Below are 12,409 nucleotides of genomic sequence, written 5' to 3'. Positions count from 1 at the left end.
CCGCCACTACCGGGGGAAGCGGGAAGTGACGTCACGGCGGGAGGGCCGAGGGGCAGGAAAGGCTGAGGGGCGGAAAGGGAGAGGCGGGAAAAGCTGAGGGGCGGGAAAGGCTGAGGGGCACCGCCCTCCCCGCCCCCTCAATAAACCCACGTCACAATCAAGGCTTCATGAATAATTTATTCCATTTGAATTTTTTTTTTTTTTAAAAAGTATAAACTTTTTTTTTTTTTTTTTTTTTGTTGTTGTCTTCTTCATTTCCTCGATCACAATTTGTACAACTCAGTGTTTATGGCATTCGGCAGAAATAGTGTTTGTTCCTTAAATCGCTTTTTGTTTCTGTGTTTTGTCACGAGGGCGGCTCGGCCGAGGGCACGTGGCGGCGGCTGCTCGAGGCTCCCCGGCACACCCAGCCGTGCCCAAGGGGTGTGGGAGCGGCTCCCTGACCTGTCCAGCCGTGCCAGAGCGGCGTCGGAGCAGCTCCTGGACCTGTCCGGCGAGGTGTTGGAGCAGCTCCTTGGTGCGTCCGGCTGCGCTGTTGGGATGCCCCGTGTGTCCGGCCACGCCAGCGGGGTGTCGGAGCGGCTCCGCGCTGTGTCCGGCCATGCCATGGCGGCAGCGGCTCCGCGCTGTGTCCGGCCGTGCCCCAGCGGCGCCATGTCCAGTCACAAGGCCACAGGCGGCGGCGGCGGCCCGAGGCAGCGCTCGGCAAGGTCCTCACGTCCAGTTGACTCGGAAAAACCTAAAGCTCGATGAGTAGCATCCTGAAAAAGTGACCCTGAGGATTGTGGTAGGTCCCAAATCCAGTTTTACTGTAAATTAAGCTTTATTCCACTGAAAATAAAAAGTACGCCCACAAATAATAGTAAAAAAACCCTTTAAGAACGAAGCATAGTCCTGGGCCCTTTACTTAAAAAAAAAAAAAAAGGAAAAAAAATAATAAATCAAACAAAACCACCTTCCCAGCTGGAGGTTGCGAGACAGTAATGTTGTACAATGTCACCCCATTAATGAATTCTCCAACGAAACCCAGATGAAAACAAGGTTGATGCAGCATTACTATCCCAACAGACTGATATGTGGTGCCGTACTGTTGTGCAGCAAATTATATGGTGCAATAGCATTTTTTTAAAACGTTTTACTCTTATTCTTGAAAGCTTTAAAATAATGCAACATAATATTTTGATATTACAGTATTAACAAATAGTGCTTGATTAAAGACATCGGCAAGTCTTCATAGCAACACACAAAGTTAAAATTACCATCAGAGGTAAATATAGAAATACAATAATCTGCGCCATAACTGACAGCTAAGTAAGAACATAGCTGAGGATTTAAATATAAATCCATTTATCTTTAATTATTTCAGAGAATGTTAGAAATATCTAAATGTTACAGCTCCTTTTAAAATGTGAGGGTTGTTACAAGTACAGCTGGTGGCCTTGCTGGTCTTAGCAACATGGTTTTCAGAAACCTAATTCAAATACTAGTGAGTCAAATGTGACTGAAAGGCTTAAATGCAGTGATATCTGGGTTAAAATATGTATTTTTTTAATTGGAATGGAAGGATCTCAGCTTCTTCTTTCATTGGAAGAGATAAACCTCCACAGCTACTTAAAGCACTGACACGAACAACATTTTCTTGCAAGGCCGTTTTGGAAATCTGTAGCTGAAATTTTCAACTACTTAAGCTTGTACTTGCTAAACAACCTCGATTTATTTGATTCTGACAATTTTATTTATAAACCACCTGTTATGTGCACTTAAAATAGTTAAATGAAAGTAGCTAACAAAAAAAGTATGCCCAATATAGTAGTTGGTTCTGTGGTGCTGGCAGGTTTGATATGTACATTGCCGGCTGTGACTATCACTCCAGAAATGGCCCTTCTAGTCTTTTATAGTGGTTATAATATTGTAATTTACTTTAATTGCATTTGATGGGGGGAGGAGTGGGAAACTGGCAGCTTTCACAGTAGGAGTTTCACAGGGAAGGCTGGTCCAGGTAACAGAATACAGTTACACCAACGTTCAGGCAGCTGATTCACTTACCTTTAGGAATACAAGTCAGATTGAACACAAAACAAAGCCACACCAAAACCCAGCCCTTGGAACTTGGTTAACTGAGCCAGGGTTAGAAATGACCACTTAGCGACAAAGCTCAAAAAAAAAAAAAAAAAAAAAGGACATACACTTTGAAAATTCCAGTTTTAGGAGCACTTTTACACTTCAAAAATGCCAACCAAATGAGAAAAACCTTCTGTAAGACAATAATGTGCCGTTTAATCTGCGGTGCATTACCGAGATAAAGTCATGGACAGACCCAGTTTTTAACTCTATTTATCAAAATATGCTAACTTCTGATTGCACTCATGTTGTTCTGAAGAAATGACTGAAAATTCTCATCACCAATTGTACAACTTCTTTATACAAAACCAAAAAAGTTGCTAATATTGTATGTACACGATTCAGTGAGACTGTTCATACGAAAAAAAAAAAATCACCTCAGGCAGGTCTTTTGCATTTACGAAACGAGATTTTCATGAACACAGTAAGTTTGGTAAATGCAAGCAAATTCTTCCTTGTAGAGGGGTTAACAGCAGGTGCACAAATAGATCTTAAAACTTGCTCCTTTACAGGTTTAAACCAGCGAGACAGACAATATTAAGACCCAGGACTTGGGTTATCGTGACAGGCTCCTGGGAGCGCTGCAGGAGTTCAGTTTTTCATCTGGCAGTCAGATAAGGAACCCAGAAAAAGCATCTGCAGCTGCTCTTCAGCACCCGTAGGGGCTATTTTAGAGCAGCCACAGACATTTGGCATGTGCTAGGAAAAAAGGAAGGAAACTACTGAGAAAAAATGGTGACTGTAGATAGAGGGAGACGTTTAGGAAAGCCTTGTGGTTTGTCAGTCCCTTCCTCAGGGAGGGCAAAGTCTCCTTGGCACATGCCCCAGCCAGAGCCTGAAAATGGGATATGGGGAAGGCCATACATTGATACTTGGGACCTTCACCACAGTGCCAAAAATACATGGAAAAGGAAAATGTTCAGGGTTTCGTGCTGTTTTTTCACTAGTGGAATAAAATCTGAATACCAGAATTCACCGAGAATCTATATACACCACATTTTAGTTAAACACACACCAATCTTAAAGTCAAGATTGACTATTTTTGCATTTGTAAAATGGCTAGAGCTGGGCTAAATTTCAGCCTGGCAGGAGACTTTGGATAAGGGCAGAGTTTTCTGTGTGTTCCGCCTCAGATTCGCATTTTATCACAAAAGTGGAAGCAAACAATGCAGTGAGCACAGTGCCAAGAATATCCAGGGAGCAACAATGCACAAGAGATGTTCTTGTGATATTAAAACTTGTGTCCTGGAAGTGGATCTGAGAATCTAGCCGCAGCCCTGAACCATAACACAAACTTCAATTGAAGAGTTTATTCATGTTATTCTCACTACAAGTTAAACCACCTACAATATCACTTATATATTGCCATTGTTACTCTGTAAAGGTGTGATATAAAATGCTGTAAGACCCGGTACCTTTTCAATTTATATAAACACAGTGAACTTCATTACTGTACATGTACTCTGCAACTACAGCTTAGCTGTAAATCCCCCACACACAATGGTATGGACATTAACCCCTCTATCCCCATTAAACTGTACATCAAGACAATACAAATTTACTGTCCCCCCCCCACCCCTTACAAAAAAATAATACTCTAAAAGCAACCTACTGCAACTTTTAATTAAGACGATTACATATATTTTAGACCAATTGCTTTAAAGCAAGAAGGCAGTATAAACCTTCTAGGAAAATTTTTATAAAAGAGGTTAAGAAATATAAGACAATTTATACATTTAAAAACTTACAATAAATAAGAGATGCAGGCATTTTTGAATACTAAGTACTATAATCCAATACAAGAACATCTTGATGTTCTGAAGCCATAGGTTGAAACTTAATTGTTCCTCATGTTTCTTCTCATCTCCATGCTTTTAAAATTCATTAACCATGACTGGGTACTATGGCTCATTACTCTTCACAAATACTGTGGCTGGGGAAAAATGGTTAATTTTGCTACTAAAAACGTTATAATACACTTTCTGATCATCATTCTGAAGCGTCCCCCATAGTCAGTGACTCAAAGACAGCAGGGCAATGGGTGCCCCTCTCACAAGTCAGAACAATATTTGCTGGAAGTAACAAGATTCATACCCCATCACAAACAACTTGCACTGAGAAGAATTATAACTTAGTCCTGCAGTGAAATATCCCTTTTCCTCATTTTTGTCTTGCAAAATTCAGGTGAAGATCACAGCATATTCATGATAAAGTTATACAACTGATTCAGCACCACAAAATGAATTGGGAGACATGACCGTCTGTCCTGGGTTGCAGGATCACAGGTTAGCCAGGAAAGTGCATTGTACTGTTCCAGAACAAACCTGAAAAACAAACAGCCTTCTGTCAGGCCAGCACATTTTCTCACCCGGATTTTACAGCCCTAATTTACTATAATCCAGCTTTTTTGGCATCAAAAACATAAAATACATTTGCCAACATTCAGAAATAACATGTCTTCCAAATTATTACAGCAGTTCAGAGCTAAACTTGCTTTTGGTGGAAAATTGTAATTGCTTATTCTTGATTCATACCAAGAGGTTCACATTAAAAAAAAAACAGAAAAGGAAAAATAATCTGATGTTTTCTCAATTAGTATCCCATGTTTACATAGGTCTGGGCTCCTGTTCTTTAGCACTTCAGATTTTCCACAAGATTGCTGTGCAATATTCTGGCTTAACTATTTCAGTCTTTTCTGCCAGGTTCAAACTCTCTTCTAGTTTGAGGAATTCGTTGTTTTTCAAACATTTTCAAAGACTGCTTAGTTAAAGAAGGGCTTAGAGATGTTTGGTTTTTATTCCACTATTCTGTGGCAATCACTTAAAGCACAACAATTTATCTGCACTAAGGATATCAGCTGCACAAAGGAAAAAACTAACTGCAGGAAAAACAAACATGCAGCTTCACTCAAGCAGCATTAAAAATTAAACGCACAACATTTTTGCAAGTGATCAATGATAAATACCTGAGCACATCAGAAGTTTGATTAGAATCAAGTGGATGGGAGTGTTTACTGTGGAGTAGCTCGTCTGATTGCACTGAAGGCACGTGGAGGTGCAAAGAGGCCTGAGGAAGGAAGAAGGAAGCCAGAAGTTACTGCCTGATCAACTACACCATATTTCCTTCCCCCATATTGTTGTAGCTTGCAGTCACCTTCTCTGTCTGACACACAAGCCAAAAAACAAATCCTATCCTTAGGCCATCAACAAGTTCAGGAATTCTCGGAATATTTATCTTCTCTCACACAGATCTCTGCTAAAAGCACAGTGCTAGTAGTGAAATATATATATGGGGGGGGGTTTAATCCCTTTTCTACATTAAGTGATTATTAAAAAATCAACTCAAGTGGCCCAAGATGTCTAATAACACACAGACTTGGAAGTTCAGTTGCTTTCTATAGGCCTGATCTATTTATATTTCATTTATAGAGCTGCTTATTGTAAATAATAAATCCTCTCTTCAAAATAATATCCTATACCAAAGCCACAGCTGAGCTTAGGCCAAGAGGAACTGCTAATCCAGACACAAACAAGGCTGCAGAAGATATATCTGGATCATTAGAAAACAAAGCACAGTATTAGAGATGCTAATTTGTTAATACAGAAAGTTTCTCTGTATATCAATGTATATATGTGCTAAGTGTGTCTTGATTGTGCCATAAGGAGATAAGGGGCTCAGACAACACCCAGACAGATGATACAATGCAAAGCCAATGTGGAAAAAAATAACCTTTATGCTTTGTGCAATACAGAAAGAGATTCATTTATTCCTTATTTTGCCCAGGGCAACTGAGTTATTATACTGCACTTATGTACCTCCCTCTCTACCACCAGTTCCCACAGGAGTCCAGCCTTAGCCACAGCTCTGTCCAGGCACTCAACAAAATCCTGGAGCATAAAGCCAGGGAAAAAAAAAACAAAAAAAAAGTCCAGACTACCAAGAAGAAACCATGAGCAGGGCAGAACCTTCCAAACAGCCAAATCTCAAAACCTGAATACACCTGGCCTCTCCTGAAGCAAAAGCAGAGCTATCCCCAGAGACATGCACTGCCTTTGGTTTAACCAGAACAGTTTTCACCCCCAGATCCCTCAGGCTGCACAAGTCTCTGCCAGGACAGTACCTTAAGAAACAAGGGACACTGATTTTGTGCTTGAGGACACGCTGACCAAAACCAGTCAGGCAATGGACCTGCTTTGGCAGTTGACACAAAATATCCGAGGGCCAGTGGCTGCTGCAGTATATTTGTTACTTCATCATGAGATTCTGTGGAAAGCAATCGATCTGTGCCTTGACCCTGGAACACAACAGGCAAAGGTTTTGGATTAGGAGAGCACAAATTTAATAGAAATTATCTATAGCTTCTGAAACACAAAACAGTTGGAAATATCCAAGCATGACATGACAATCCAATATCCAGGTGATCTAAAATCCTTCATTCCACAAAAGGAAGTTAACAGATGGAGAAAAAACAGACAAAACACACACACAAAACTGTATTTACTCCAATAGTTACCTTGCCCATATCACCTCCATGGGGGTAGTGGGACCCTGGAGAATGCACAGGGGATCCACCAGGAGATGCAGGAAGAATATTTATAATATCAGGATCAAGGTCATCTCCAGTGTCTAACAAGTCAAAGATTCCCATTCCATCTGCTCCATCTTGAAAAAAAACAAGACCAGTGAATTCCTACCATTTCACTATGTGCAGGATTTGACAACACATTCAGAAATAAAGAAATATTTCCATTCCATAGAAATGGAAATGGTTCCTTAGGGCACGGAGTGACGAGGGGTTTTTAGAAGGCGAGAACAAATCCAAAGTACAAACCATTGTTTGTGTTAAAGGCCAGATCCAGGTTCTCAGTGGTGTAAGTGGATGATGCCACTTGCACAGAGGCAGAGGTGGGGAACACCAGGATGTGAGTGCAGGACGTGTCCTGGGGCGTGTTCAGCTGAGACGTCTGCATGTTCAGAGTGGTGCTGCGCCCGAACACGGAGCCCGTGGACACGGAATCTTTGGGAGAGAAATCAAGCATTTCCTCAGTTTTGCAAAGCCTGAACTGTTGTTCGTTCTCGTGCCAAAAAGAGAGAGTTTCCCAAATACCTGGCATAATAATGAAGGATCCCTGGGGTTCCATGGCCACCAAGCAAGCACTGAGAATGCTGGGGGAGTCTGCAGCAGAGATGCCACACATCCTGCACATGTCCTTCAGCCTCTTGCTCAGGGACTGCAGGTTCCGGCGGCTCAGCAAACAGCTCCAGTCTGAGGGAGGAAATCTCACTAGTGAGGTTCTCTTCCAGAAACAGGGGTGGACACACTTGATATTACTGAAAAATTAAAGCTTCAAATCAAGCTTTAGACTCTAAAAAAATGCTGCTGTTACCTTTTAATTCCCCGTGTCCTATTCTTCCCAAGCGGCCTATGACAACTCTCCATGGCAAAGAGCTCATCTGCACAAGTCCCAAGCACCATTCCCAGAGTTTCTGGAGACCAAGTCTGCGAGCAGAACCCTTTTTCCTGCGAGCTCTAGAAGTAAGAAACAAGGAAAACAAAGTTAAAACCCACCTGCAACAAGTTTTTAATGCCATGTTTAGAACATTCTTGTATTAACATGAACATTCACCACAGCCAAGAGTGTTGGTATTGCAGTCCATCAGCTGAAGGTTCAGGGGGTTTGGGTTTTTTAAATTAATCACATTCTAAAACTGACATTAACAGCCAGTAAGTGAGATGGGGAAGTATAAACCCACACAGAGCAACACTCAAGAATCACATGAAACTAAACTATGTTCTTCTAGAAATTTAACTCAAAATAATATGCACATTATAGGGAAAATATTCATCTGCTGTAGCCACTTTTGCAACACAGCAAGTCTGCAAAAGTCAGTTATTCTTACAGCACCAAACCCAATGTAATTCTTCAGGGGAATGAAAGAAAATGTACTTGCTAAAAATGAATGAAAGTTTGGTTCTCACCTGTTTGGTACATCAATATTAATTATGCAAGTTTCTAACTGCTCTCCATAGAGGTCTGTACAGGATGCAAGCAGCCACCTCTGATCATGAGACAAACAGTAACCCACAAAAAGCACATTATACTTCTGGCCAGCTTCTCCAAAGGTTTCTCCCAGCTCTGTTTGCTTGTCCTTTACTGGAGCCAGTATAAAAGGAGGGGTGTAGAGTCGAATACACTCAGGTCTCTAGAAAGATGACAGAACAGACAATGAAGTTAGGGGAAGAAATTATTCCCTACACAAAAGATGGTTGGTTGATAAGCAGGGACCTTCCTCTGATCTGGATAATTCCACAATCTCATTAACAGTACTCACATCAGGGCTCCTAAGAGCAGTTTCCATGGCTAACCCTGGGCCAAAGCCAGTTAAGGTTTTCACGTTGGTGGAAGTTGGGAGAGGTCTCCGACACTGAGTGAAAGCTGAAAATGCCAAAGATTTTAAATGCTGAGTGTAAATCTGGCGGTCCTCGTGTTTCACAGGCTGGAGCAGGTACTGACATGGGACAATCTAGAACAGAGGAGAGGAGAAAAAAAATAAATCATTGTTTTATCAATAGATTAAATGCCTCTGACACAGTATTTGGTACATTGCTTTTTGAATTTTACTTTGCAGTCAAATTTCTTCCAAAGAAATTTCCAAAGTCCTGTGAGACTTCAAGAAATTATTCTCATTGAAATTTTCTTCAGAGGAAAAAATAATTTGTTTAGAAGAGAATCTTAATGATTCCTCCAAAAAGCTGTCCTCTGTTAACTGGTCCTGCAGCTTTCCCATACTTCACTCATCAGTGGAGTGGGCACTACATTTCCTCTGAGACAAAACTGATGAGTTTGGAATGTACAACAGGATTCAGCTTTGGTTAATAGCACCCAAACTGCTCTAAAAGCTATAACCTAATGATTTAACAGCTGGAGAACTGTAAGTAATGTTTGTGAAGGAAATGAAACTTTCACCTTGAGGGTGTTACTGCCCCCAAAACACAGCCAAAGCCAAGGATACCCTGTTTGTTTCTGTTGGCTCACCTGCACAGAAATGATGTTCTTGATGTGGGGAGGAAGAACCTGAACCATCTCCAGAAAGCAGCGCAGAAGTCCAAGTGTCCACAAACTGGATGAGCTACTGTTCTCATCCTTTTTTTCATATGTGAAAGGATCAATTATGTAAACTACAATTGCAGGTGGATAGGTGATAGCATGTGAATCTCCATCTGTGGGGACTCCGACTTTATCGCGATCCATAGTGCTGGAAATGAAATTTGGAAACCAGTTACAAACAGCCGAGTTTTGTAAAGATTTGGTTTTATTCAAAACTAGATCAAATTGTCAATTATTAATCTGAAAGATCTTTGAGTCAACTGTGGTGCAAGAAACAGTCTTTTAATGTCAATTTTGTATAGGAGCTTATCAGTAACTCTGAATCCCTTTTCTTTCCCTTAGCCTTTTTTATTACAGCAGCTCAACTATTGCTTAACTGGGGAACAAGAATATCTACAGTAAGAGCTGTCTTCACCACTCTAACTTTGATTACAGAAAATAGAACTCTAAGATGGTGCCAATTATCTATCTCCCCCTCCTTCCCCAGCCCTTTAAAATATTGAAGTGAGTACTTTGGTGAATTTCCTCTCTTTAGAGAAAGAAGAAAAAAAAAGGAAGTTTATTTTTGTACCAGAGCAGACACTGAGATGTAATTAGAACTGCAGCTACAACTGGAACCAAAAGGTTCAGCTCACCACAACTGAACTCTCAATCTCCCTTAAAAGCAGCTTGGTGAAAATAAATACAGGAATTTTTATTGAAGGGATGAAAGTGCATTCCTAAGTTCACGTCAGTTGAGCTGATTTTTCAGCTGAAGGTGTGACTGCAGTTCCCTACCTTTCAGAAACCTCTGGATGGGGCTGTGCAGGTGCTGCAGCCGTGTCTCCAGACATCCCTGCTGTTTGCAGTGTTGGCTGCTGCTGCTGCCCCCCAGTTTGCCCATTTGGGACTGGTGCAGCCTGGGCGGGCAGGGAGGCAGGAGTGGTATTGTTCATATTGCTGAAAGGTGGGAATGAGGAAGGCTTGCTCGTTGGAATGCCACTGCCCAGGCTGGCAGAGGAGGAGGACGGGGCAGTGGTGGTCAGGGTGGAGTTGGCTGTGGTGGCTGCAGAGGACATGGCACTGCTGGAGGTCACTGTGATGGTGCTGCTGGTGGGAGCTGCGGGAGCCGATGACGGAGTGTTGGGATTGGCAGCAGGGGCTGTCACTGGGGGCAGAGCAGAGGCTGCCTGGCTGGAGGGAGGGACCAGGTTTGTTTGGGAAAGTAGAGAATTGTCCAAAGGCTGAGAAGCAAGATAAGGACCTAAAACCAGGGGGAAAAAAGCATAAATTTTATAATGCAGCTGTTTTGATGCATATGTCACCTATGGAAGTCTACAGTTGTAATAAAACAGAGCAAACCATGAGCATACATTTTACCTCTCAAATTAAAATACCTTTACTAAATTTTCAAATTCTAGTATTTTCATAAAAACCTTTCAGAATATCAAGAAATCTGTTTTTAATGTAACTTTTTTCCAGATGTGTTGAATTGCTGGAAATCACTGCTACAGAATCCAAGTCACCAATACAAGAAGTCCCTGAAGTCCCTGTCTGGCAGCCACAGTGCCATTCCCTAAAGCACTGCTGGATGGTAAGAGGCCATTTTAGCACATACTCAAATACAATTTAAAACCAGAAAACTGCCCCAGTCAATAAGACAATAAGCCATGATTCTTTCTTTATTGCAAAGGAGTAAGTGGCAATTGTATGAAATAAGGAACATTAAAAAAAGGTCATACCCAGCTCATATCTGCAAACTTGAGCATAGAGTTTGAGTTTGGAGAACGCATCGTTGTTGGCATTGGCTGTCTGTGAGAACCATTCTGTGACCAACTTCTCTGAGAGCTTCTTGGAGGCTGTAGGGCCAACCCTCATGATCCCATCAGGCAGTAACTTACAGATTGGTCTGTGCTGACCAAGCCTGCAGGACTGCAAAGGTAAAAAAAAAAAAACCTTAAAAACTGCTAAATATCACACAAATTATATATCAGAGAAAGGCAGAGAAGTCTCCGTTTATTTACAATATTCCAAAGTAACATTTTAACCATGGAATTCCGCCAGTAGGAAATGTTGAATAGTGATTTTATGGGTTGCTGTCAGCGTTTTCCTAAATGCAAGAAAACCAGGTTGATAATGATCCACTCTAATCGTCATTCAATCCAAGCATGTAATTAATTAATTAAATGGAGGTAACACTATTAGCGTGGCAATGCAGAGCTTTGCCACCGGGTGGCGTTTATCGGATGGGAACGGCGAATACGGGAAGGAACCGGGAGCAGCACGAGCAGCCCTTATCTTCCAAGTGCCCATTCCTGAAATCCCTCCGAGCAGCTTTCCCAGATAGCATTCTGAGCAGGCGTCGCTATCAGCTCCGACAAGCCTGATAAGTCCTTATGAGCACGTATTAGAAACAGCCTTTCCCAAATCCATTTCACTGCAAACTGCCACAAATCCTGTACCTCGTATATTGCAGTCAGATCCCTAAAGAAGCTTTTGGCTCCGTTGAGCAGAGCCTCGTTCTCCGGGCACACCACAACGTAAGCAACGTCTCGCTGAGATCCGTAAGGTTCCAGCATCAGCCTCTCCCAGTAGGGCAATGCAAATGGAGACAGCACCAGGAAATCGTAATCGTATCCCAACAAAAATGTTGGGATTGGCAGTGGTTCTGGGGACTCATCAGTTCCTGGAAAAGCAAGGCATGTTTTTAAGCAGAAAGCTTAAAATTAACTTCAAGGAAACATGAATAGAACAGCCTCTGGTGTTCCCAGCATCTCTCAGGAAGGAGCACTGGCTATCAATGGAATAGTTCTCATTTTACAGATCCAAAGTACAGGATCCAACCCTCTGCAAAAAAAACCATCAGCTGATTGTTTTTATTTGAAATATCTCAGGGCCTCAGAAGAAGTTTCACGGTGTTTTATATTTCTGTCAGTACACAGGCAACCAGGAACAGTTCTGCACTGTCCAGGAAGCCTTTTCCCACAGAGCCAAAGCAATCAGGGACCAAAGACAAGGGGAAAAATGTAAATATTCTAAGCAGATGGGTAAAGGGCCAGAGAAGGAAACCAACTTAAGAACATGTAAATGTATAATTGCCATGTTCTAAATATAGCTACAAAAGATCTGCTGGTGAAAGGTCACTCTTGTAACACAGTGGTAAATCAATCTCATATGCTAATGAAGTCATTAAATCGTGA

At 41.8% G+C, this 12,409-nt stretch overlaps 1 protein-coding gene across 1 annotated transcript in view; it reads right to left on the bottom strand.

The window, feature by feature from the left end:
• Positions 1–2,404: 2,404 nt before the first annotated feature.
• The window catches only part of MED13 (mediator complex subunit 13), a 51,430-nt gene continuing 41,425 nt past the window's right edge, over positions 2,405–12,409 (bottom strand). Inside the window, exons 18-30 of the mRNA XM_053961055.1 lie at positions 11,672–11,895; positions 10,952–11,141; positions 10,008–10,473; positions 9,159–9,378; positions 8,455–8,646; positions 8,102–8,325; positions 7,509–7,651; positions 7,229–7,387; positions 6,953–7,138; positions 6,635–6,783; positions 6,242–6,415; positions 5,087–5,187; positions 2,405–4,445 (exon numbers count right to left, since the gene is read on the bottom strand). Of these exons, the coding sequence (XP_053817030.1) occupies positions 4,313–4,445; positions 5,087–5,187; positions 6,242–6,415; positions 6,635–6,783; positions 6,953–7,138; positions 7,229–7,387; positions 7,509–7,651; positions 8,102–8,325; positions 8,455–8,646; positions 9,159–9,378; positions 10,008–10,473; positions 10,952–11,141; positions 11,672–11,895 (2,561 nt within the window). The 3' untranslated portion in view covers positions 2,405–4,312. The remainder of the gene's footprint in view (positions 4,446–5,086; positions 5,188–6,241; positions 6,416–6,634; positions 6,784–6,952; positions 7,139–7,228; positions 7,388–7,508; positions 7,652–8,101; positions 8,326–8,454; positions 8,647–9,158; positions 9,379–10,007; positions 10,474–10,951; positions 11,142–11,671; positions 11,896–12,409) is intronic.

Source organism: Vidua chalybeata, chromosome 20 (genome assembly GCF_026979565.1).
Source record: "Vidua chalybeata isolate OUT-0048 chromosome 20, bVidCha1 merged haplotype, whole genome shotgun sequence".
Lineage (NCBI taxonomy): Eukaryota > Metazoa > Chordata > Aves > Passeriformes > Viduidae > Vidua > Vidua chalybeata.
Note: the sequence above shows the minus strand (reverse complement) of the source record. Positions and strands in the feature narration are given on the sequence as shown.